This window comes from Gopherus evgoodei, chromosome 16 (genome assembly GCF_007399415.2).
Source record: "Gopherus evgoodei ecotype Sinaloan lineage chromosome 16, rGopEvg1_v1.p, whole genome shotgun sequence".
In the NCBI taxonomy this organism is placed as follows: domain Eukaryota; kingdom Metazoa; phylum Chordata; order Testudines; family Testudinidae; genus Gopherus; species Gopherus evgoodei.
In genome coordinates, this window is record NC_044337.1 from 3,183,894 (window position 1) to 3,210,581 (window position 26,688).

The 26,688-nt window shown below is 49.1% G+C and overlaps 2 protein-coding genes across 5 annotated transcripts in view; one reads left to right on the top strand and one right to left on the bottom strand.

Moving 5' to 3' along the window:
• On the top strand, window positions 1–23,264 carry LOC115636259 (TNF receptor-associated factor 2-like). 2 transcript variants are annotated; one of them, XM_030536151.1, is made up of 8 exons: window positions 1–46; window positions 924–1,085; window positions 5,184–5,258; window positions 7,998–8,072; window positions 9,726–10,085; window positions 11,332–11,509; window positions 16,329–16,477; window positions 17,650–23,264. In XM_030536151.1, exons 1-8 carry the CDS (start codon window positions 8–10, stop codon window positions 17,866–17,868), a joined length of 1,257 nt encoding a protein of 418 aa, XP_030392011.1. In that variant the 5' UTR covers window positions 1–7; the 3' UTR covers window positions 17,869–23,264. The 2 variants fall into 2 exon arrangements, with proteins under 2 accessions (XP_030392011.1, XP_030392012.1); XM_030536152.1 differs by lacking the exon at window positions 7,998–8,072.
• LOC115636257 (F-box/WD repeat-containing protein 5-like) overlaps window positions 22,272–26,688 on the bottom strand; it is a 25,435-nt gene continuing 21,018 nt past the window's right edge. For all 3 annotated transcript variants that reach the window (XM_030536149.1, XM_030536148.1, XM_030536150.1), the window contains one exon: window positions 22,272–26,673. In XM_030536149.1, the coding sequence (XP_030392009.1) occupies window positions 26,427–26,673 (247 nt within the window). In that variant the 3' untranslated portion in view covers window positions 22,272–26,426. The remainder of the gene's footprint in view (window positions 26,674–26,688) is intronic.

Genomic DNA, 26,688 nt, shown 5'->3' on the forward strand with positions numbered 1-26,688 from the left:
TTTTTAAATGAAAGCTGGGATTCTGGAGCACAGTTCTGCCAAAGGGGTGAATATACAGAATATCTGTTGCAATCACTCTGTTAGTTTTCTTTCCTCTTATTGCACTCTCTCTTTCCCTCCCATGGTGGCTTCTGCTCCTGATGGCATTCCCCACTGTCTCCAGAAGGCCACATGGTCTCTAGGGTGAGGAGGAGGCTCCATGAGGCTGGGCCACATGTAATCTCATGGCTGAACTGAGGGCCATGGGAGCAAAGAAGAGAAGCTTGGGCCATCGGGCTGCCGGCAGAGCCTGCAGCTTTTTGTGTGCACTCTGTTCCTGTGGACAGCTATAGTAGGGTACTCCAGGGGCAGCATGGTATGGTCTTCAAGGAGCAACCTGCAGCTGGGGGAGAACATTTGCAGACTGCTCTACCCTAGTACGCTGCTGTGTCCAATGTGCCTCTGGCAGCCCCCCTCCCCAATCTGGATAACACTCGGATATGACACTGAGGCTTTGTCTACACTAGAATCTTAATGACAAAATTTTTGTCATTCAGGGATGTGAAAAAAAAATACACTCCTCGAACGACAAAAGGTTGCTAACAAAAAGTGCTGGTGTGAACAGCGCTTTGTCGGCAAGAGAGCCCTCCTGCCGACACCGCTATCGCCGCTTGTTGGGCAGCTCTCTTCTGCCAACATACAGCAGCTACACTGCGCGCCTTTTAATGTCACGGCTGTAGCGGCACAGATGTGTCACTAAAAGGTGTGTAGTGTAGACGCAGCCTGAGTGAAAATAGAATTAAGATGTTAGTTTCCTTTGCCCTCTTTGTGTAGGCCCAGAAGAGCCTTTCATCCTGAGATCCATTAGGAAACGGGCTTTACGCATCTGTATCTGTGGATTTTTTATACGGTTGTATTGAAATGTGCTGCTCTTGTTGTCACAGAGCTGCCATGAAGGGGACTGCCCATTCATGCTGATTGAGTGCCTGGCATGTAAGGGAATGATCAAACTGAATGAAAAGGAGCGCCATTCAGAGCGGGAATGCCCCGAGAGAAGCCTCAACTGCAAATACTGCAAATCGCTTTTCTACTTTCCTGACATTAAGGTATGAGCGTCACAGCATAAGCACACTGCAGGTATCCTTACAGCGAGACCCACCTAGACATGCACCCAGAGGCAAGGGAGCAAGTGTGGAGTGCTCTCCATTAGGGTAGATCATTGTATTAGCAAGGATCTGTCTAGTCTGAAATTTACGATCCTGTTGTAACTAGCTGCTAGTGTGAATCACAATCAATTGTGTCCTGAACAAATGTTCATAGAGTGTCTAGATTGGCACTTCCAAGGGTCTTAGTTATTCTGAGTGACTTGGCCAATCAATTAAGCTAAAAGAAGACCACAAACTCCAGTGTAGAGATCCTCGAAGTGGCTTGTACAATGGAGCAATCACTGGGCTGTTTCACTGTCACTTTTAGAGAAAGGAAGTTATTTGCAAACTAGTGAATACTTCCGGCTTTACTTGAGTGAGAGGAGTTAGGTGTCGTTTTGCAAGATGCTAACTTGATCCAGTGTTGTCACTGTACTGTTGGTGCTGTTGCATTCTTAGCGTCTGATATGAAACCAGAATGTGTGCCGCTTTGCCACTGACTGGTGGGAATTCGAGAGCTGCAAGATCAGCCCCTTAGTGTTTAAGCAAGACTAAAGCCTTTCCACTTCCCCTGTTCTCTTGGGTTTTCCCAGTCCGCTTGCAGAACGATAATGTAATGGGAACAGAGACTGTTGTTATACAGCCCACTCTCAGAGTAATCGCAAGCTGCCTAAAAGTGATGGAGATGAAACCTTGACCATTCAAGGGGATTTAGCTCAGTGGTTTGAGCATTGGCCTGCTAAACCCACGGTTGTGAGCTCAATCCTTGAGGGGGCCATTTAGGGATCCGAGGCAAAAATCTGTCTGAGGATTGGTCCTGTTTTGAGCAGAGAGTTGAACTAGATGACCTCTTGAGGTCCCTTCCAACCCTGATATTCTATGTTTCTAAGTTAAAAAGACAGATTTGCCTTTGTGGCAGCATAGCTTGCCTGCTGACAGGGATTGTAAATGCCATGATTGCTCCATCCCTTTGGGGTTAGATTGTAATGCATCATTCTTGAATGACATCCCCCTGCCTCTTTGGCCCAAGGGTGGGGCAGTTTCCTTTTATAGGAAGTAAACAAAGAGCTTTGTTTTGGACAGCTTTCCATGGTACCTATGATTTGAGCGGAGAAGGATAAGGTGCAGGGAAAACCAGTGGAGAATCCAGAAAAATATTTCAAATATTTGTATGGAATTTTTTTGAAACGTGCCTGTTAAAGCTAATATTTGTAGATGTCTTGAAGAGATACTGCACAGCACAGTGCTGTTTCATTTAGAGCGTAACAGCAGATTTGTGCTCAGACAGTACTTCCTTTCCTGCCGGCATGAACAGAGTGTATCTCTCGGTGCATATTCAGTAGAATCACAGAATATCAGGGTTGGAGGGGACCTCAGGAAGTCAATCTGCTGGTGCTACTTAGAACATAAATGTTCTTTCCTTCATGGAAGTTAAATGCTGTGCAGCAGTCTTAGACTGGCTGGGAGCTGGGGGGGGATTGAATGAGAGGGCTAGGACGGGAGAGTGGCTGGAGGGGAGAGGAGGTAGAAATGAGACTTGTTTGTAAATGGCAGACTAGAGGGAGGCTACAGCCCCACCCCATCAGATCTTCTATTGTGTACGTTCTCCCTTTTGAAATAGTTGCTTTTGAGGTCAAACCTTCCTCGCTTTACTGAAGTGAAGTGGTGCTGTTACCAGGATTTTATGGGATAAGGAAGGGAATGAAGAAATTGTCTGGAGCCCTCTTAGGATAGGAGCAATTGCTGGGTGGGGAGGAAATCAACCCCTCTGTTGTGAGTGGGTTGAAATCACCCTTCTCCCCCCCCCCACCAACTTTTACAGAATTCCACTAATCCTTGGTATTGACATACACAGTTTACCCAGCCTGTCAGCAGACTGTAGCATTCGCATGTCCAGAGACATTGCAGCAGCTCTCTTGGATCAAATACCGTTCCTTTAACCCAAGGGTCGGCAACCTTTCAGAAGTGCTGTGCCGAGTCTTCATTTATTCACTCTGAGTAAAGGTTTCGCGTGCCAGTCATACATTTTAACATTTTTAGAAGGTCTCTTTCTATAAGTCTATAAAATATAGCTAAACTATTGTTGTATGTAAAGTGAATAAAGTTTTAAAAATGTTTAAGAAGCTTCATTTAAAATTAAAATAAAATGCAGAGCCCCCCCGGACCGATGACCAGGACCTGAGCAGTGTGAGTGCCACTGAAAATCAGCTTGCGTGCCGCCTTTGACATGTGTGCCATAGGTTGCCTACCCCTGCTTTAACCTATGGAAGGGAGAGAGTAATTATTGAAACATGAATATGAGTTAGCAAATGGATTTCTTTTTTCGGTTTCTGATGTGGTGGTAGAAATGTAGCTAGTGGTTTAAAAAACAAAACTAGTCTTTAAGACTGTGAGTTTGTACACTATGAACTTGACCAGCAAGGTTCACAAATAGTTCAGATTTTAGATAGCAGAAAACTTTGTATTTATAAAAGGAAGTTAATTAAAATGAGGGCAGGGGACTGGACTTGATGACCTCTCGAGGTCCCTTTCAGTCCTAGAATCTATGAAAAAATGAATGAGTTTCTAGTGCTAAGTGAACAATCCTATATATTTAATCTGTTTTAATCTGACTTGCAATCTATGTATAAGCAATAGAACTCCAGTAGAATATCAGAAAAGATGACACAACCTACCTGGCACATAAGAAGAGTACTAAGACACGTTGTCTAGATTTCCTTTTTGGGTAGAAGATTTTAACTTATAGACTCATAGACTCTAGGACTGGAAGGGACCTCGAGAGGTCATCGAGTCCAGTCCCCTGCCCTCATGGCAGGACCAAATACTGTCTAGACCATCCCTAATAGATATTTATCTAACCTACTCTTAAATATCTCCAGAGATGGAGATTCCACAACTTCCCTAGGCAATCTATTCCAGTGTTTAACTACCCTGACAGTTAGGAACTTTTTCCTAATGTCCAACCTAAATCTCCCTTGCTGCAGTTTAAGCCCATTGCTTCTTGTTCTATCATTGGAGGCTAAGGTGAACAAGTTTCCTCCCTCCTCCTGATGACACCCTTTTAGATACCTGAAAACTGCTATCATGTCCCCTCTCAGTCTTCTCTTTTCCAAACTAAACAAACCCAATTCCTTCAGCCTTCCTTCATAGGTCATGTTCTCAAGACCTTTAATCATTCTTGTTGCTCTTCTCTGGACCCTCTCCAATTTCTCCACATCTTTCTTGAAACTTACACAAGGTTGAGTGCTTAGACATTTTGCTTATCATAAAACTAATGTAGGAAGAGAGGATTTAAGCACTACAGGAATGATATGAAAAGAAGAGAGGAAGATGTTAAGAGTTCTCATTTTAATTCTTACTGATAGTTTATCTGTTGAAGAATCAAAAAATAAGGTTTCTAGGGTCATTTTTGTGTATTCTCTTTTCCATCCTAAAACAAAGTGCTTACTGCAGAACAAATGTGGTATGTGTGGTTTTTTAAAAATTATCTTTAAAATATGATTCTCTTTCTGGTTGGCTGAGAAGCACTTGCTTAGTGAACTGATCTGGACAATGGAGGCAACATTGGAAAGCTCATCATCTGTAGCTGTCAAGTGTGGCTTTGGGGTTTTAATTCAGCCAACTGGTGTCCATGACGACTGGTAGATCATGGAAACTTCTTACCAGGAGGGTTGGGGGGTTTCACATAATTCTCCTGAACATGTGTTTTCCTGGCAAAGCTACAACTGTAGTTTCCTCTTGATTATGTCGTTCCATCAAAGAAGTAATTTGATTTTTTTCACAATTAGTGTGAGCTGAAACTAACACTCTTAAATCAAGCTGAGTACTTGCAAAGGTACCCAAATACTATAACAGTGTGGAAACTGCAATGTAGAAACATGACCTGACATGCAGAAACACCATGATTAAACCAGGATTTATGTGCTGTCACATGACAGACCTTTTGCTAGTAAAATGTATTTGTAATGAAATATTGGATCCATTGAGTTTCATTCTTCACAGTGGCCTTATCAAAGCTGTTGTAGGTGTACAAATGGCCTCTTGTCATTTCTTTTACAGGCTCACGATGAGATCTGCCCTAAATTTCCACTGAGTTGTGAGGGCTGTGGGAAGAAGAAGATTCCAAGAGAGAAGGTATTTGAACATTCTTGTTTCACAGCACACACTGCATGTAGTTTGAGTTCTAACAGAATGTGACTTGAATTCTGTGAGTGTAGAAGAGGGACCCTTGAGTTAGTCCATGAGAATGTTCAGTCTCTATTAAGAAGTGAAGGAAAACAATTAAACACATTTAATTTTGAGAGGCAGCTACCATTCACACCCAGTTACAGTGTTCCATAAGGCTCTTAGCACTGGTGTTTTCTCAATTTGTGATGCACTGTAATGACTCAATCTTTTTCCATGAGTAGTGAGTAACTCCACCTAAATCAGAGTCTGATTCATGCTATATTTGGGTGCTCACCACAATTACCGGAGAGACTCTTTCCTCCTTGCACAGTGGGTAACGTAGCCTAGGTAAACATCTTTTATTGGATCAACTTTTGCTGGAGAGCGAGACAAGCTTTCAAGGTTACACAGAGTTCAAAACTTGTCTCTTTCACCAACAGAAGTTGGCCCGATAACACACATTAGCTCACCGACCTTGTCTCTTATATCCTAGGACCAACATGGCCAGAACAACACTTACCCTAGGTGATACAGTTGTGTTAACTGCTCTAGTTGGTAGGGAAAGAACGCCACTATCCCACCAAATGAAAGATCTACAACCCTTCAGACCTAGCATTAGACTCCACATCGATTGCCCAAAGAGTGACTCTTGGGACAAGTGATGAGGCACTGAAGTTCTAAAACCTTGATTGTGAGTCCCTGTGGAAAAGTGTACCCCTCGGTCACTCTCCCATCTAATAACTGAGAGCTGCCTTGGGGCAGCTGAAATGGGAACAGGAGAGCGTGTGAAAAGTTGGGTAAAGAAGGCTTTAGAGTGGACAGTAGCAGAGGCCTCAACTCCTATAGCCTTGGCATTGTGATCATTGGACGCTAATCTGCCTGATTCTGAAATCTGAAGCCATTACAGCTGACCCAGACTTAGTACCAATAGGGAGCGGGACTTTCAGTGGTTTAAAGTTTTAACTTCCTCTCCCTCCAAACTTTTTGTTGCTCCACAGTAGACATTGTCCCAGCATAACCACGCTGCTGCGTGTAGCTCAGAAAATAACTTGAATCACTAAGGGTTTATCTACACGGTGTGTTAGTCTGCACTAGAGGGGTGTAAATTCTAGTGCGCACTAGCATGTTGCACACTAAATGGTCCACGTTGTCCCTGCTGGAGCACAGTAAAAGTTCCCCCCTCCTCCCCTGAGGTCATAGTGTAATACTTAGGGAACTTTTAGCGTGCACTAGAGCACTTTTAGTGTGCGCCAATAGGGTCCATACAGCCAGTTAGTGCGCATTGCACCACATAATGAGGCGTGTGGCTGTGAATTGTCACCCAGTAAAGGCCCAGCATATCTAATTGGTAGAAGGAAGATTTAAAAACAGGATGATGTGTGCCAGTGCCTGTTTGGGCTCCCATGTGCGGTATGATTAGCACTAACAACTCCATGCTCCAAGGTAGGCTGTTGGCACTTCCCTACAAAGCGTATGCAGCCAGCAGCCATGGTCCTGGAGGACAGCTACCAAAAAGCCATTGCCATTCTGACAAGCAGCAGATTTTGGTGTGTACCTATCTCCACAAAGGATTGCTGGACCCAGCAAGAGGGCACCTGCTTGTGGCAGAGTGTTTGCAGTAAGGACTCAAACAAGAAATAACATGAGCGTGCTCCTGGTTCTTAGGTCTTTAACACTTAGCTGGAAATAAAAATGTCAGGCTGTGATGTGATCTCACCACACTGCATTGGGAGCCATAATTGTATAAAGTCATGGGTTTGATACATTGCACCATCTTGGACAGCCCCCAGGCACAGTTACACCAGAGAAGTGAACTGGAAAATATGCAGGGGAGAGGGGAAGCCTTAAGACTCCGTGGCAGCAGCCGAGGGTGGAATGGCACCCTTCCTCGTGAAACCTCCTGGCTTTTGTTGGCTTGTCACAGCCATGACTCTGTTTTCTTGCTCAGTTACGTCATTGTGGAACCTGCACAAAGTTGAAAGAGTGTGTCCATCTGTCCAAATGGCTAGTCCACCCCGAAAAGTGTATGAGCTTCCCACATGGCACCACTTTGAAGGGGTTTGCATCGGTCACGCTCATGCCCATTGAGCTGGCACATTTTGTGTGTGCTCCTGGGAAGGAGCAAGACCTTGCAGCCATTTTTTTTAAAGGAGCTTCATTTTCAGTTGCAAAGGGATGTTTGAGCTCTGGTGAGAGCCGCACTGAGGTCCCCACCTTTAGTAGGTGGCTTCTTGTCTTAACTGGCCACTTCAAAGTAATCCCAGGGCTTCCTGTGCAGCTTTGCTTGGCCAGATGCTAGGCTGCCATGTTTGTGTGTTCCCTTGGACAGTCACTGAAGACAGATCTCATTATGCAGGCGATGGTCAATTGTATCTTCCCTAAGGAGCAAATGCACAAGTGGCAGGTGGGATTATCCCTGCTCCCCCTGGGCCCTGCCAATCCCTGCATTGTATCCTGTGCTGTTGGGGCACCTAAAGAGGAATTGCCCGATCAATACCATTGGGTGAAACAACCCTCTGGCTCGTAAGCACTATTGGATTAGCTTCATGGACCACAGCTGTGTCATGATCAGTAAAGGGTCAGTTATCCTCTAGTTCATCTTCACCTTCCTATCTTGTCTTGGGTGTAGGGCGTGGAGTTTCTTGGGGTGTGTAAAATGGAAGAATTAGGATTATATTTGACATGTTGTTTTAACCTTTTCTGTAGTTTCAGGACCATGTGAAGACTTGTGGCAAATGTAAAGTGCCTTGCAGATTTCAGGTTGTCGGCTGCACTGAGATGGTAAGGCCAATTTCTTAATATCTGTCTAGGGCCTTGTCTTCACTGCAGTGTTAGCTTTGGTATAACTTTTGTGTCGCCCCAGCTCGTCTTGCATCCACACATACACAGCTCTAGATGGAGTGAAGTGAAACTGGCTGGCCTGTGGTGGGGGTGAGGGTTGAAGTTTGAGTGCTGCTGATGCTCTAGCTAAGCAGTGGGAATGCAACTTATGTCTGAGACTATTTTGATCCAGTATCCAGAGCTGGATGTATCTAGAGAATTAACTGACTTGAAGTGATTGTTTCCTCAGTGCAGAAAAATACCTCGTAGCAGAATGCTAATATACAGAGAGAGCAGACTCTCCTGTTCCCTGGGTACATGATTCGGGGGTTGTCCTTGTAGACTGTTTTGTGGGGAGGTGTGTCTAGGCTTCTGAGCTTGACCAGTGAAGGCTAATAGTCACTCTTGTCTCTGTATCCGGGTGTTGTGGGGAATGGAAGAGAAGCCATTCAGTAAGCTCGCTGGGGTGGTGAATAGCAAACTCCCCATGCTTAAAGTCAGACTGCTGCTGATGGATGCCAAACCACGCTGATAATCTGCCTTTAAAGACTGTAAGGCTCTGCCCAATGGGGCTTATCTCCTTGGGAATAGGACACATATTTCATTCTGGGCCCTAACCTGCAAGCACTACGTGACCCTCCACTTGACCCTACACAATTGCAAATAATTTCAGCCTGTCTGTAACTCACTAGATCCAAGTCCAGGCAGCCCAGCAGCCTTTAGATGCTGAAAGTACAAATCAGCCTGAGTGCAGTAAAGAAGACCTCCTGGATCAGGACCAGGATTGGTTATAAGATCCTTTTGGTGTTGGAGCCAGAACCCAGAGGAATGCTTTTGGCGTCTGCCTGCAGTAATTTAGCCGAGTGGTACTTTCAGCTATGCAGTAGCATGCCATAGCACACTGCTTCAAGGAGGTTGTAATGCCTGAGGAGTAAGCCATGCTCGGGTGCGTGTGTGTTGGGGGGATGGGGCAGTCTTTCATAACATGGGCTCTTCAGAGAGTGAGAACTGGGAGAGTAGTAAATGTCTCTGTTTAGAACATGCCAAAGGATAGATCTCAGATGGCTTTCATGTAATTCCTGAGTAGCTGGGAGCATGGTGTTATTACAGACGTGATTTTGTAAATAAAGGTCTCCTGATTCTGTATGATGACTGAGCTTATGGGTAAAGCACAGGACAGGGTATCAGCAGACATAGATTCTGTTCCCAGCTCTACCCATGACTCGCTGTGGCAAGTCACTTCCTCTCTTCATGGCTTGGGGATAATAATAGTAACACATCCCCTCCTGGAGGTTTCGGGAGGGTTCATTCACTAATGTTTGTAAACTGCTTCTGAGGGATCCTTGGAATGAAGGTGCTATAGAAGGGGGGCAAAGCTTTATCAGTTCTACAGTGGGGTGAATGTTCAACATCTGTCATTGTGTAAGATTAGAATTTTCCTTAAAAAAACCTGCTTGCTGTTGGACAGTTTGTAACTGTCTCTTTCTTTGCATTACCCTTGGCTTTTATCAGTTACAGTTGTAACCCGCAGGGGATGAATGTGTCCTGTGGATCTCGTGCCATAGTGGGAAGCTGACTTGCTGCAAATGGGAATGTGTATTTCTTTTTCTGCAGGTGGAAAATGAAAAGCTGCTGGAGCACGAAAGCAGATGTGTGGGGGAGCATCTGTATATGTTGCTGGGCTTTGTGCTCAGCCTCAAGGCTGAGTCTGGAGACTTAAAGCACCACCCAACCCTTACGTCAGCGCAGGACAACTCCATGCTCTTAACCACCAATTTGCTGTGCTCTGAATCAGAGCTCTCTGAGTCCTTAGAGCTGCGGGGAAGGTGCGAGGCCCTGGAGAGAAAGACGATCACATTTGAGAATATTGTGTGCGTGCTGAATCGGGAAGTGGAAAGGGTGTCTCTGACAGCAGAGGCGTATAGCCGGCAGCATCGGCTGGATCAGGAGAAAATTGAAATGCTCGGTAACAAGGTCTGTAACCTCTGGCTTTGGACTTCTGATTCTTTATGTTCTGTGAACATCTTTCAAATCATTTGTCCCAGTAATTAAAGTGCTTAGCTTTAGTGGAGGTGTAATGCGTGCAGGGGTCTATGATATGGCTTCATGGCTATCAGGAGCCAAGCTATAAGTATATTTGACATGTTCTGAGGAAAAGCTCTCTGGACATGTACTCCTGTGAGGTGTACAGAGGAAGCACCATTTCAGCTTTCTGGATGCTGAAAGATCCTTGAGCCTGGTCAGCTCCCCACCCTTATAGTGGGAGAACCTGAATTTCTACAGTCTTACCTGCATCCTCAGCTTGTCTACTCTAGAAAGGTTTGTTGCTTTAACTGTTCCAGCCTAGTTAAAGCAACAAATCTCCCCACACTAGTGTGGATGGGAACCGAAGTAAGCTAATAAGGCATCTCTATACTGGTATACATGTGTCCACACTAGAGGTTATACTAGTATAACTGTATTGGTAAAAACTCACATCTCCAACTGACATAGTTACACAAGTATAACTTTTTGAGTGCAGTGTAAGCGTTAGACATTTCCAGGGTGCCCATCACCCTAGTATCTAGATGCCATCTCAAAATCGCATACATGTTAGAGTGGGAAAAAACCTGTTATGTAGGTCATCCTCCTACAGTACAGAACTGAGCCCCTACAGTATGCTCTGCAATCTTTGTCTGGCTCTAGGTTTATATTCATTGTACTCTAGACACAGTGTCCATGGGAGCTCTGATAGGGAGCACACCTTTGTTTTCCAGAGGAATGATCTCGCAAAGCAGAGGCCACGATACTTCACAACAGCAAATAGCTGTTTGGAACCATGCTTGACTCAATTTGTCCGTTTCTCTGTCCCTCAGTTCAGTTTTGTCATAAACGTTGATTTTCCACTCCCCTCCCTTAATGTTCTTAATGGAGTGGAGACCAACACCTCATCTTTCATTGACTGGATTCTGCCATCCACAGCTGGAAAGTGCCCTGCTCTGGCAGTGAAGAGAGGTGTTGGTTAACTGTTTGCTCAAGAGCAGCAGGGCGATCTCAAATTATTTTTAGTGAGTTGGCCAACAGTGGTGGATTTCTTCCCTTTCCTGGCCACCATTACATCTGGAGAGCATTTCCCGCTAAAGATCAGGCCTGAATGAGGTTCACAGGATCCCTTGACTTTCCTGGGTCCCTTAGCAGCTTATATTTCTAAACAAGGTGCTCTGTGTATGCCACTGATCAGGTCCGGCAGCTGGAAAGGAGCATTGGACTGAAAGATCTGGCCATGGCTGACATGGAGCAAAAGATCCGTGACATGGAAGCTTCGACATATGATGGCGTTTTCATCTGGAAGATTACAGACTTTGCCAGAAAACGTCAGGAGGCGATAGCTGGCCGCTGTCCTGCCATCTTCTCTCCAGGTTGTTTCCTAGAAATTAGCAAAATAGTGCAAATCTCCAGCTGTGTCCAGTCATTTGAGTAGTGTTGAAATGACGTGTGGCATGTAGAGATTTTCTTCCAAGTTCTTTCCCTCACCCCCCACCCCCCAAGAATGCAGTAGAGACTGATTTTTTTACAGTGAGATAAGTGAAACTGCTATAAGATATCCCTTTTTCCCTGCATACAGAAGATTTTTCTTTCCCTAACAGGAAATGTAGCCCTCCTAGGCCCAGAAATAGCCCTGCAATAATAGCCCTTTTTACATAGTACAACCCAAATTAGGGCCATCAGGGAGATGGTTAGCAAGGGAAGGAATCGAGGTACCTAGAGCATAACATGACAATAGACAGTGTGTCCACAGGGGCTGAGAAACATGCATATCTCCAGCGAGCCTTGTGCAGCTGCCTGCTCTTCAGATAAAGTCAGCATGCTCACCCCAGCCATGCAGCATTCCAGATCTTCTAGAGAGTCTCCAGATCACTCCCCATGTTGTTCTTGTCTGAGCTGTGACCTTGCTAAAGCAGCAGCATCCCAGCACTCCAGACACCGTCTCTTTGAAGGACGTCAGTGCTGAGCGAGCCATGGAGTCTGCTAGTGCCATAGTTGAGGGACATGGAATCTGGGTCTGTGCCAACGGGACTAGCTCTGGTTCTAAACCAGCAGGACAATTCCTTTTTAAAGCAGCCAGTCCTTGGAACTGCACATAAACTAGAGACAGACTAGTTTAAACGGACAATCTAAAGAACTGTTCTAAAACGCCAGTTGTGATTATTTGTCTATTGTATGGTGTCTTTTATTTTCTATCCAAAATATTTTTGCCCCTTGGAAAATCCCTTTTCTCTTCCAGTTTTTCAGTGGAACTGAAGCTTTCCCATAACTGCGTTTGCTCTACTAACTCTGGCCCTGTCACTGGAACTTCCTCTTAAAAACAGTGGTCAGCCTTGAAACCCCCTGCAAGCAGAGCTTCACCTTCTGCAGGATCAACTCTGCCCATCATATTTCCCAAGCAGACACGCTGAGTTGCATGCCATTTTGTGTGCACCTTTGAGATGAGACCTTAAAATCTTACAGCCTGTCTGCTCTGGGCACTAAACTCATACAGCCCTGGAGGGGTTTGACCCAGTTTCCTTGGCCTTAATGTCTCCTCTCTCACCCCCACTTCCCTTCTTGTGTAACATGCTATATGCTGGCTGATACCCAGCCTCTTCCCCAGAAGTGGATGCATTTTAGTAGTGCTGTGTGGCGAAAACACTTTGGAGTGAGATGCTGTATAAGATATTAATTCTTACAACCTGTGTCACATCGTTATTAATGAGCTAGGATCATTGATAATCTCACAGCTGAAGGAACAGTGTTTTTTTTTAATTGCTGCAACAAAGGGCACATAGACATTTGTGGATCCTGTTACAAACAGGTTTGTTTTTTTTTGTTCAAGCCCCAAGGCCCACAGAAAAGCAGTGTGTTGTGCTTGGTTTGAAAGGGACTGGAAATGAGAGAGAGAGAGAGAGAGAGGTTTTTTCATGGAAAAACACTTGAGAAGAGACTGTTTATAGGAAAGGAAAGACTTACCTGCCAGCACCTGAGTTTCCTGCATGTTACTTAGACCCAGCACCAGGCAGGAAGCTGCAATCCTGATGCTGCTTTAGCTATGCAGAAATGAGGCAGAGAAACAGAGGTTTGGATGGGTTAAAAATTGCCTTTTGGGTGCGTAGTTTTTCTTACTGAGCTGAATGGACGCTTGGTACAGACTTCTAGCATGTGTGTCTCTGGTACCTTGCTGGCTGGTCTGTCTTCACCTGAGCTTGCCTTGTACTTTGCTCAGCTGTCCCTCCCCTTCTTCCCTCAGTTTGTTTTTGAATTATGAACATCTCAGTAACATTTGGAGGCCCCAGCTGAGCTCAGGCCCCCATTGGGCCGAGTACTGCACAGCTCCATAGTGGAAGCGACAGGCTCTGCCCCCAGGAGCATACAGTCTGCACCGACAGATGGTGCAGTGGAGAACAGAGATGAAGTGACTTGCCAGTGCCAGAGCCAAGAGTAGCAGCCAGCTCTCCTAAGTCCTTACGGAAGGGCCTGATCGCATTACCCTCCACGTGCACACAAGCTACCAGTGTTAGCACGTTGTATATCCACACTGGTGCATTGTTATAAATGGGCTGTTCCCTGCACGACTCCTCCAAAAGCACACTGTGCAACATAGCCGCAGCTACGCAACGTGCTCTCTCCTTCCTTGTGGAAAAGGAGATGCGCAGCTTAAAGAAAGAGGGAATGAAAGGCGGCGGCTGAATGTAAAACTACACCTCTGCCCTGTTTTAAAGTAACTTGAGTGTTCCTGGCACAGTGGGACTCAGTCTCTGGGCCCTGGACTCCAGGTCAAGTGTAGCAAGTTTACAAGTACAAAGATGCCGGAGCGGGTGTTGTCTGCCAGCCTGAGATCTCAGCTGCAGTTTGGGCTCTTTCCTGCTTGAACACTCATGGCTCATCATAAAGGGGAGTAGGCCAGACTAGGTCCTAAGTGACACTTGTGCAGCCTGTTCCCTTTAATGGGGTGTGACTGGCCCTGTCACTGGAACTTAGGCAGCAGCGAGATTGTTTCCTAAGCAGATATAGCAGCAAAGAATCTGTGGCACCTTATAGACTAACAGACGTTTTGGAGCATGAGCTTTCGTGGGTGAATACCCACTTCCTCAGATGCATGTAATGGAAATATCCAGGGGCAGGTATATATATGTGTGCTAGCAAGCAAGCTAGAGATAACGAGGTCAGTTCAATCAGGGAGGATGAGGCCCTGTTCTAGCAGTTGAGGTGTGAAAACCAAGAGAGGAGAAACTGGTTCTGTAATTGGCAAGCCATTCACAGTCTTTGTTCAATCCTGAGCTGATGGTGTCAAATTTGCAGATGAACTGAAGCTCAGCAGTTTCTCTTTGAAGTCTGGTCCTGAAGTTTTTTTGCTGCAGGATGGCCACCTTAAGGTCTGCTATAGTGTGGCCAGGGAGGTTGAAGTGCTCTCCTACAGGTTTTTGTATATTGCCATTCCTAATGTCTGATTTGTGTCCATTTATCCTTTTCCGTAGAGACTGTCCAGTTTGGCCGATGTACATAGCAGAGGGGCATTGCTGGCATATGATGGCGTATATTACATTGGTGGATGTGCAGGTGAATGAACCAGTGATGGTGTGGCTGATCTGGTTAGGTCCTGTGATGGTGTCGCTGGTGTAGATATGTGGGCAGAGTTGGCATCGAGGTTTGTTGCATGGATTGGTTCCTGGGCTAGAGTTATTATGGTGTGGTGTGCAGTTACTGGTGAGAATATGTTTCAGGTTGGCAGGTTGTCTGTGGGCAAGGATTGGCCTGCCACCCAAGGCCTGTGAAAGTGTGGGATCATTGTCCAGGATGGGTTGTAGATCCTTGATGATGCGTTGGAGGGGTTTTAGCTGGGGGCTGTATGTGATGGCCAGTGGAGTCCTGTTGGTTTCTCTCTTGGGTTTGTCTTGCAGTAGGGCTCCTACTGCAAGACAAACCCAAGAGAGAAACCAACAGGACTCCACTGGCCATCACATACAGCCCCCAGCTAAAACCCCTCCAACGCATCATCAAGGATCTACAACCCATCCTGGACAATGATCCCACACTTTCACAGGCCTTGGGTGGCAGGCCAATCCTTGCCCACAGACAACCTGCCAACCTGAAACATATTCTCACCAGTAACTGCACACCACACCATAATAACTCTAGCCCAGGAACCAATCCATGCAACAAACCTCGATGCCAACTCTGCCCACATATCTACACCAGCGACACCATCACAGGACCTAACCAGATCAGCCACACCATCACTGGTTCATTCACCTGCACATCCACCAATGTAATATACGCCATCATATGCCAGCAATGCCCCTCTGCTATGTACATCGGCCAAACTGGACAGTCTCTACGGAAAAGGATAAATGGACACAAATCAGACATTAGGAATGGCAATATACAAAAACCTGTAGGAGAGCACTTCAACCTCCCTGGCCACACTATAGCAGACCTTAAGGTGGCCATCCTGCAGCAAAAAAACTTCAGGACCAGACTTCAAAGAGAAACTGCTGAGCTTCAGTTCATCTGCAAATTTGACACCATCAGCTCAGGATTGAACAAAGACTGTGAATGGCTTGCCAATTACAGAACCAGTTTCTCCTCTCTTGGTTTTCACACCTCAACTGCTAGAACAGGGCCTCATCCTCCCTGATTGAACTGACCTCGTTATCTCTAGCTTGCTTGCTAGCACACATATATATACCTGCCCCTGGATATTTCCATTACATGCATCTGAGGAAGTGGGTATTCACCCACGAAAGCTCATGCTCCAAAACGTCTGTTAGTCTATAAGGTGCCACAGGATTCTTTGCTGCTTTTACAGATCCAGACTAACACGGCTACCCTCTGATACTTAAGCAGATATAGACTCCAGCTCCGTCTCGCAGCATGGAGTTGTCTCTGCAGGGCAGGAGAAGGGTGGAGAGACGTCAGCAGGCTCCTTGTTCTTGTCCTGTAACAGCAGGCGCATGTTAACTAGGCCTAGTGCCTCATGTACTGGGGCCCCAGTGTCTTGTGTGCTTTTAAATACATGCACCTTTATCTGCACCCAGAGGAGATGCTCCAGTGGGCTGCCAGCTCAGGGAGCCCTCCCCTACTTATGCTTCAAAAACCAAAGTCAATAGACAGTTGAAACAGTTTGGGAACCATCTGGGCTCCCCTGCTGCCCTAGCCCTTGTTCTGCACAGCTGTTTATTCTTGATATTTTGCATCACTTAGCCTTCTACACAAGCAAATATGGCTATAGGATGTGCCTGCGTGTGTACCTAAACGGGGACGGCACTGGACGGGGGACCCACTTGTCTCTGTTCTTTGTGGTGATGAAAGGACCCAACGATGCACTTCTGCGATGGCCCTTCAACCAGAAGGTAGGTGCTGGGAGTGAGTGCAGAGTCAGTCCTGGTGCCTGAAAGGCCTGCCTGGCCTAGTGATGTATTTCCCTTGGCTCGGGCTGGGGCCGTGCAGATACCTGCTCTCCTAGACAGAGGCCTGGCACGTCCAGCAAGCAGAGGCAGAGAACGCACTAGCCCGAGGTTCTCAGACGTCATTGCACCACGACCCCTTCTGACAAGGGGTCGTGGTGAGGCGGAAGCTGAAGCCCAAGGGCTTCAGCCCCAGGCAGGGGGCCTGTAACCTGAGCCCCGCCTCCCAAGGCTGAAGCATTTGGGCTTCGGCTTTGACCCCAAATGGTGGGGCTCAGGCTTCAGTTTCCCCCTAGGTCCCAGCAAGTCTAAGCCAGCCCTGGCGACCCCATTAAAATGGGGTCCCAACCCCCAGTTTGAGAAACGCTGCACTAGCCATTTGGCGGAGCTCTTCCATGCAGGCTCCTGTCCTGCTGAAAGCCCAGGATACTACAAGAGAGGCCATGGGGAGAGGGGAAAGATACAGTCAGGACTGGGGTGGTGATGTGTTTGGAGAATGACCAGAACTTTCATACTGACCACGCATGTGCTGTGATATTCAGGGACCCTGAATTGTGCTCCATGACTGAGCTGTCGTCTTTATTTTCTAAATTAAATTTCTAAACCTTTGCAGTTGTGAAGAAAACCTTAAAAATAAGAACCAGGTATAAACTGATGCAGTGACATCTGCCTGACTCCGCAGACAGCCTGAAACTACCCATTGGAGCAGCGTGATCTGCCTTGTTTATCTCAAAGGGACATGCACACAATGGGGCAGGATCAAACTGAATATCAAAATCTGCAGCTGCTGGCTACCCGGGCTGCTGCTGCACTTCATTTTCACATTGAATTTAGCAAAGGCTCTAGTTGTCATTCGACCTGAACCAAGTGCAGAATTTCCCTTGTGGCACAGGAGAGATTGAGAGAAAGCAGGGAGCCTTCTTGCAGGGTGTAGATCTAGCTGGGGCATGGCACTGAGCCTGAATACAGGCATTACCCCAGCTTGCTGCCACATGAGTGCGTAAGGCTGCGTGTGTGTCTGCAGCTTTCGAAAGGTAAAAATGAATGGGAGTCACAGACGGGGGGTTGCATGTTTGCCATATTTCTTCAAGCTCTTTCTCTTGTGTATTCACCTCTAGGTGACCCTGATGCTGCTGGATCAGAATAATCGGGAGCACATTATCGACGCTTTCCGACCCGATGTGACGTCTTCGTCCTTCCAGCGACCCGTCACCGAGATGAACATTGCCAGTGGCTGCCCACTCTTCTGCCCAGTCTCCAAGATGGAGGCCAAGAACTCTTACGTGCGTGACGACGCCATCTTTATTAAAGCCATCGTAGATCTCACGGGCCTCTAAAGCCTCCTCCCCCACCAGGAGCATTGAGCACAGTGCCAGCTGACCAGGGCTCACCCTCCCGGAGCTGCACCCTCAGCATGCCCCGGAGCAGGGGCAAAGTCCAGACCTGGCAGCATCCCTCAAGGACCTGCTCCGCTCTGAGTGGAAATGCAGTGTCTGATGGGAACCCTCCCTTGGTGTCAAAACACCAGCTTCTCTAGTGCAGATCTTCCTTGAGAAGAGGCTTGTGTTGAGGTTAGTTTGAGTTTGATCCATGATCAATGGGGACTGGATGATCCCGTGCAGGAATCAGCTACCAGGGCTCCCTGCACCTGGGTTTCAAGCTAAAACGAAGGCAGTTCTTTTGTACTTGTTTAATGTACAGCTCCTACAATGGAACAGGCATTCAGCCTGCCCAGAGCACCACTGCACATAGCTCTTTGGCCAGGCTCTTTCATGCTCTTAGGAGATCTCAGTGTCAGAGGGAGCTGGTTTCTCTCTGGTGTTATTGCTTAAAGGTTCTATAATTCTGTGTTGCTGGTTGGTTTGATCTTTGACATGAGGGTGTGAGGGAAGATGTGGACTAGGAGCAGGCAGAGGAGGTATGTGGGCTTCGCACAGCAGAGATCGTTGTTAGCTCTCAGTGAGAGGGAAGCAGTTTAGCAGTCTCACTGACCTCTCCTGGCAGCCATAGCTGCAGAGGCACTTTGAATGGGGCCGTATGTCAGTAGGGCAAGAGAGAGCTGTTCCCAGTGTGCATGTCAATCCCTGCCTGCGTTTTATCTGGAAGGGATCTGATGGGAGGGGAAGTGTAGAGTAAGGGAGGACAGCACCTGAGGAATATTCTCCTCCTCTCTTTCCATGTTGGTCTCCTATAGAACCCAGTGCTCCCAGTGCCTTGGGCATAAGCTTGTGTTTTAATGACCAAACGGATGAGTCTTGTAACTCTGGAGCGGGTCCTGACCTAGTCAGAGAGTTGCCTTGGAATCTGATTTGTTGCCTGTGAATGGTTAACCCTGGAACTGGGCTTAGGGCAGAACAGCCTTGCTCCCCTGCCCCCGTGTGTGAGTTGCTTAGCCCCCAGGAATGAGGTTTTAGCTCATTAGCTCCTTTCCTCACCACTCTCATCCTGGCTTTTAGCATCTCTCTTCATTTGCCTTTGCGGGCAGGCCCCTTCTGGTGTGTCCTCCCTGGAGTTGTTGGTCCCCCACCGAGTGTCCTCCTGCAGGCAGCAGGCGGCAGCTAATCTTGAATGTGAAATCTTGGGCTCTTCGCTCTGCAAGGGGGTGAGTTGTTTATAGTCTCACCAGCACTGCAGCCCCGACTGCTGTGTGGCCAGCTTAGTGTGCTCTCGGCAGTCAGCCAGTCTGCAGCTGCTAAGTTAGAAACTCTCTGAGGGCTTTCCCTCCCCGGGCTCCTTGCTCTCGGGACCCCGTTTGCTGCCCACTGGTCTTTCTGTTTCGTGGAGAATGGGTCCCTCTCAGCGTGCTGCCATTGTGGCTAACTGGCCCCTCAGAGTTACTCTGTGGTGGTCACCTGTAACTCTGGAGTGGCCATTAGCTCTTTGGAGCCTTATTCTTTGTGGTTTTCTGTCTCTCTCCCATCAGTACAAACCCGCAGGTTCTCTTTGGCCAAAGCACCCAGCTAGCTGCTTTTTGAACTATCCTTCAGGGGTTGTCCCAGCCCTGTCCATCTCTTCCCCTGCTCTTCTGGCCTGGAGGACAGGCAAAGAGGGTGGCCCTGCTGCCTATGCCAGAGGTGCTTCAGGTGGTTGGCTGGAGCCCCCCAGAGAGCAGCAGCCCCACTTCAAGTTAGCATCAGTGATCGGCTGCCTGTGTGCAGGGGAAGGAATTCTCTGTGGAACGATCACCAGTTAGCAAATGCAAGGGAATCCAAGATTGTGAAATTGTGGCCCTCTCCGTGGAGGAAGGCCATAGCCCCTCTGTTGTGTCCTCTAAAGAGAGAAATTGTATGTTCCCCACCTGGGCTCAGGCCCAGGGGCATCTGCAGAGCTGAGGCACTTCTGCCTTCACACTGTCCTAGCTAGGACCAGTGACAGGTTGTCTCATCATAGGCCACCAGTCGAGCCTCGGCAGTGGCCTGCTTCAGTCCCCTTGGCCCCCTTCCGCACACCTCAGCTGGGGTCAGAAATCTGTCAGTGGAGATGAGTTTTGATTCCAGGCTAGGGTGGCAGGAAGCTTCTGCAGGACTAAAGGGGTGCGAGTTGGCGCGTGCCCACAGCGCAGTAAGCCGGTGGGGGTCTCCAGTACGGCACTACTCTCCCACTGAGAGGCCACTGTTATTGAGCCGCTATTTACATGTATCTCGTTTCTGGGCCAGGAGCGGTGGCTGGTTCTCTAGGGATGGGGGCGGGGAAAGGATTATCCGTGTGCAGAACTCCCCAGCCAAAGAGGGGCCAATTCCATGATCTCCAGCTGCCAATAAACAGATGTAAAACAGCCGCCCCATGGGAGCCAAAGGGAATTAAATCAGCTCAGTTTAAAGACTGACATCTAGATACTGGAGGGTCACTGGAGCAGACGGGGGTCTGAGTCCCTAGTCTGTCTAGGACGCTGCACTTCCCCAGGCCCCCAGGCTGGACAGTACTCCACAGCAAGGTGTCTGAGTCTCTCTCAGCCCTGCATAGACTCCACCCACCGTTCCTGCCCTGAGGCAGCGCTGCTACGTGCCCAGTGGCAACGGGCCTGGGCACTGCTCAGTTTCAGACACTGTGTCCAGATGGAGCCCAGCCCCTCAGGAACTAGCTGTTTTTCTAGCCTGTTCCCCTTGGCGCCAGGAGCCTGTCTTCTGTTCTGTGCACTCCCCAGATCCCCCTTGCAGTGCCTCTCCTGAGCCTTTGGGTGCTTGCTAAGAGAGGTTTCCCTACATTGTCTGAGAAACGAGGTGTCTAGTGAGGAGGCTGGAGACTACACGTTCCTGTAGACTGAGCCGCTGATTGGCTGTGCGCAGGGGCCAGCCTGACTCTTGGTACTACCGTGCTCGAGCCATGGGAGGGTCCACCGACAAGGCCATGGCAGAGTTAAACTGCTGCAGCAGGAGGAGGTGAGCTCTCCTCTGGTTTGGGAAGTACTAGCTTTGTCTTCAGTGGCCGGGGCTGGCTCTTTGAGAAACCTCAGTGTCTCTGCTAGGCTTGTCCCTCCACGGTGAGCTCCAGGGATTTAGAGCGCAGCTGCCTTTGGGCGGGTGAGCGGTCAGGCAGTAAGGGGACCTGGGCCCCAGAGGCTATCAAAGGCCTAAAGCTCTAGCAGGGACCCCCAGAAGTTTGAAAGGCATCTCTGGCACATACTGTACATTGGCATCTGCTGTGGGTTCTGTCCAAGATCCAGTGTGGTGGCTGCGGTGGAAGCAAAGCCAGCTCCATACAGTTCTTGTGGCAGGAGAGACCAAGGTGCTGTGCTAGAGCTGGCTGGCTGGCTCTCCCGCCCTGTGGAGAGGTGTTGGGATGAGATTTTAGCCAAGGTTCAAAGCCGAAAGTGTGGTGGCTCCAGCAGGCAATTCCGCCGTGCTGCACTGGTGTGGAGGCGCTGCTGATCCCTGTGTGACACGCAAGGTGTTGGGGGATGCTTGCGTTACCACTGCTGCACCTTCTCTCGTATACATTCACCCAACATCCAAAAAGCCTGCACTGGCTTCCTGCCGGAGCCAGTGTTCCCATGCTGCAGATGGGCCCCCCAGTTCCCTCCAGGCTGTAATATTGACCAGAAGAGCCCAGCTCTGGCACAGAAGGAACCACCTGTTATAGCCATCTCATGGAAGAGGGTCCTGGCTGCATGAGAGAGCCTGTTCCAGCTGAGGGCACAGCAGTGTGGATGGGGAGAAGAAGGGGCCTTGAGGGAGTCACTTGAAAAGACTTGCTGCTTTTCATGTTGCTGTCCATTCCCCCTCCTCCGTTACCAGCTGTGCTAGGGCTGACAGCTCTTCCATGCAGGACCTGCCCCCCCCCCGCACAATTACTTCCCTGCAGCTTACTCCCGCCTTTCAATTACCTTCAGTGAAATTGATTGGCTGCCCCCTGCTGCTGGCTACCATGCATTCAGCTGCAGCAGGGTCTGTGTCCACAAACTCCCAGAGGGTGAGAGGCTAAATGGCACCTGTGCCATGCAGCACCCACTTTGTGAAAAGGTGGGGGCTGGAAAGCCAGTGGAGGCGTGGCTGGGCCTTCCCCTGTGCTGCTGTTCAGTGGATGTAAAGCATGCATGGACGAGGCTTGTGCTGCAGCTGCTGCCGGGGTGCTGTTTTGTGCATGGAGGCACTGAACTGTCAGCTTAAAATGTGCTGTAGGTGTATGTCCCTGAGCCAGCTGTGGATACCTGCTTCGTAGCTGGGAGACACAACAGTGATGGCCCATGACCCTTGTCACCCCCTCCCCCCCAAGTCCAGTCAGTAACGGGATAGTTGTATTACAGCTCCACCTGTCCTGCCTTGAAAGACACTAGCAAATCTGCCTGGCCAGCACCATATCGGTATTTACAGGAATCTTTTGCTAAGCCTTGCAGGGGAGGATTCTTGTAAAATTCAAGCCTCTTTACCCACAAGCCTGCGAGGGAAAGAAACCTTAGGCCAGTACACCTGTCATGGGAGAGGAATTGGTGCTGAGGGTTTGTTGTAGGGTTGCTCAGGAGCAAAATTCAAAAGCAAACAAATCACATCTATGGCTCATCCAACAGAAGTGCAGCAGGTCAGGCTCCTGCGTGAGAGGCTCAGGTGCTGAGCTCCATGCACTGCAGGCAGCCAGTGTGTGGCTGAGGGTAAGAAGAGGAGGTCGTATGATAAAGGAACAAGTTTGGTGAGAGGGGCTGTGTAAGTTTTGCCTCCCCTTTAATGCACTAGCCCAGTGGAGCCAGAGCAGGTGCTCTCTGGCTGGAGATGCTAACACAGCTCCCCCCAGGGATTGGCACACTACTTTCCAGTGGGCAGCAGCCGGGTGAACGGCAAGCAGGAATGAGGCCCGGCAGTAAGGTTGCCCAACACTTCCATTTTTTTATACAGCCATCTCCAGAAGAGGCTCCAGGTTCATTATCATACGTTTCGTTGTCCCCACTAGGTAGCTAAACCAGAGATGGGGTTTTACTTCTGCGGCGTCTCCTCTGAGGCATGGCCATGTTTGTGTAGAACGCAGGGTGCGGGTTGTTTGGCACTTGTGGAAATGCCTTCAGTTTGATCTAGCTGATGAGTCTTCCAGGGGCCTGACCTGGTTGGGGATTGCTGTGTGCTAGCATAGCCATAACAATATTGCCTTCATTAGCAGCTTTGCAACACCTTCCCTAGACTAAGCACTAGGCTCTCACCTTTCATGGATGTGTCCAAACACAGTGGCCTAGGTGCTAACTGTGAAATGAAGTGTCCTCGGGGCTGTTGTATGAGTGAGACCATTAATAAAGTATTGTATCCCAAGGGAAGGTTGGACAGTAATGGGATAACATGCAGCACCATCAAGAATGGGAACTAGAAACCGTTTCTGTGAAATTGATGGGTTTGAAAGTGGGATGCCTTGTGTGCCACAGCCTCCTGTGGGAGAGGGGCTCAGCCCTCATTCTATTTACTTTGCTAAAGAACAGGACAAATGATCCTCCTTCCCCCCACCCTCTTACTGTGATCGCACATGCTGGGTCCCCGAGGTGTTGGGAGCTGTTCAGACACAGACCCTACACTGCTGTTTACTTACTTTGAAATAAGATGCAACAAGTGCATATGGGACTGAGAAGAAAGGGGCTCACCTGACTAAAGACCCACCCCCAAAATGGCCGATGTGAAGTACCTGTATTGCCCCTTTCAGAGAAGGGAAAACAGGCAGCGACTACCACCATGGGGCTATAGCTATGCTGGGGCAGGAACACAGCTCTGGCTCCCCTCCCCTGCCACCATGCTCATTTCTCCAGCCCTCCCTACTGTTCACACATCACCCCCCTCCCCACCTAGCACCAAGCTCCACAAATGGTACCTACATCTGCCTTTGGGCTCCACTGCAATCTATGAAACTCCCACAAAAAGCGGTAGAGGCTAAAAATTGCTAGCTTGGGGCCTGGGCCTGTTGGCTTCCTCTAGGCAGTCAGATGCTTAGGTGCTGCCTAAGCCCCACAGCGATCCCCAGACCAGGGCAAATGGCATGCAAGGGGCTTGTCTATGTGAGTAGGGCCCATTGAAAATCTGACAGCAGGACCAGCAGCAGCTACCACTGCCCACTTTTAACTGTTCAGTCCCTGCCTCCTGGGCTGGCTTTTGGGGGTCTCAGCCTAAAATGTGCCTGGCTCGCTGCTGAATGGGCAGATAGAGCCTAGGCCCCTCACCGGAAGGGGGTGGTCAGGAGGGTCTTTTTTTCCGGGCACTGCCCCACTCAGCAGAGCAATACTGACGTCCCCTCTGGATCCCAAGGACAGACCCAGCTAGCGCACTGCCTCTGGGCTAGAGGGGGTTGTTTTGGGCTTGTACCTCATTGAGAGATGAGGCATTTGATGCTACTAGCTCGAACCCCGGGTAGCAGAAAGCCACACTGCGGCCACAGCAGAGCAGGCCCTTTACTCAGTGCTGTAGCGCGGAGCAGAATGTTTGAACAAGAGAAAGCTCCGTGCTGCCCTCAGGGCCTGGCCGTGCCCAGGCAGGCCGGAGCCGGCTGGGGCACTGTGCGTTAAGCCTAGCGCCAGCGAGCAGGAAAAGGGTTCACAAGCAGAGCTATTTAAAAAATCCCCACTCAGGGCGAGTGAATTTAGTTTCTTTAGTGATCAAACAGCTCCATGGGAAGCATCCATGTCTTCCGAACCATTTGCAAACAAAACGTCCCTGCTCTCTGGGGAAGTCGTTGCTAGTGGCAGACAGACCCGTTATGTGAACTCTGGGCGGCAGAGCCCCTGGCGTGTGCTGCTGGGGGAGGGTAGCAACACTGTGAATCTTGCCAGCCCCCTTAAGAGGAATTAAAACCCTGCATGGCCATGCAGCACAGAAAGCTGCAGCCCAGAGGACTAACAGAAAGCAGCAGAAGCACCATTTAGTTTGACTTGTGCCTCTGCCTGAGCAGAGTGTACAGGCAACTAACAAGTATACAACCCTCTTCCTCCCCAGCTGCCCCTGTTTGTTTTACAGACTGGAGCCACTGCTTCCAAAGTCAGAGGCCTAAAAATTCCAGCCTGCTATTTTCAAAGCTGCTGAGCACCTGCAGCTTGAAGTCACTGGGAGCTGCAGGTTACCAGCACCTCAGAAATCCAGGCCTATGGACGTAGGATGCTAGTTCAAAACACCAAGTTAAAATCCTAGGGCCAATGCTTTCAGAGACAAAGACTAGTTCTTAAAGAGGGATCAGCTCTGACCCAGGGCCAGCTACTGGAAGTGAGACATTTTCCTCTCATCTCCCGCTGTAGGCTTTAGAAGCCCCCCCATCAGTCTTGGCTTCCACAGGCTGCCTCATCACCCCCAGCTCCAGGAGCCTTGAGTGAGACCAAGAGTGCAGCATGACAGAGCACAGAAAAGACTGACTCTTTAGATGAGAACTTAAAGGCGCTGGGGGAAGCCAGTAGCACCGCAGGAAGAAGTCACCCACAGTGGAAGAGCACTTGGACAGTTCTCATCCAGGTGGCAGTCAGTGAGCAACTCAGACATCAGCTGGGATGGCGTAGCCGCCTGCTGTCCTGCAGAGCAAATACCAAGAGTTTGTGGCTCATGCCGTGACAGCTGGACTCAGATTCTCATGGCTCATAAGCTGCCCTCATTGCAGGGGTGACCACAAAGCTGAGGTTCCCACTGCAGTGGATTGCCTGGAAAACACGACATTAGCAATGCAACTGGAGCATCTTAATGTTAGTTAGCAGCTCACCAAGGCCCATCCTATGTGACTCCCCAGCTCTCCACGTACCCGTGTGGAAGCCAATGATGGAGGTGCACAGGCTCGCAGCTAATGGAAAGCAGCGACAGAAGCTTGCCTTGAGCTGGCTGCAGTCCAAAGGGCTCTGGTAGGCCCAAGGTGGAGATGTGGGGCAGAAAGTTGCTAGCTGCCATCAGCAGACTGTTAGAGCTACCAAGCCAGCACCAGTGCCCTAATGCTTTGCACTTTTTGAGCAAGAGCCTCTCTGGAAAGTCTCCTTGCTCGCCGGTCTGCATTCAAGACCTGGCTGCAGGAGATGGGAGGAGGGTGACCAGTAACACTGTCAGCGCCTCTGCATGGGACAGACAGACAGACAGACAGCGATAAAACAGCCCTGTCATGACAAGAGCAGTGCTGCGACATTCCCCTTTGAGCCAGCAGCTCTGAGGCTAGACCCCCAGCTCAAGAAGAAAATAAACCGCCACAGTCTGTGCTGATCAGTGACCAAAGCTTGGCTGCAAGTAGCGTGACTGACTAGCAGCCCCTGTGATGTGGAGGGGAGTTTGCCCTGCAGCGACGGTGGGGGCAGTCTGACTGTAACAGTTCTGTCAGATGCGACCATTAGTGGGAGTGCAAGGTTCTCTCTTGGGGTAGGATCCTTCCAGGGCCTTGTGCCCACAGCTCCTCTCCATCAATGCTCCCACTGTCCAAAGCACAATAGAGGGTGTGGCTGGAGTGAGGCAGCAGCACAAACAGGTGCCCTGGTTCAGCTCTGCTGGTTCATGAGCCAGGAGAAAAGCAGCTTGCGGGGCTTCGGTTTCCTGGCATGGTGGATGCGCACAATGCGCGGGGAGCGCCACACTTTGATGGTGGTGTCATCACTGGCCGTCAGGAGCAGTTCCTGCTCAATGGGGCTGAATGCCACGGAGTTGACCACGTCGTCATGCTGCAGCTTGGCCAGGCAGATATTGTAGTGCCGGTCCCAGATGTAGCCATGATGATCCTCTGCCCCACTGCATGGAACAGAA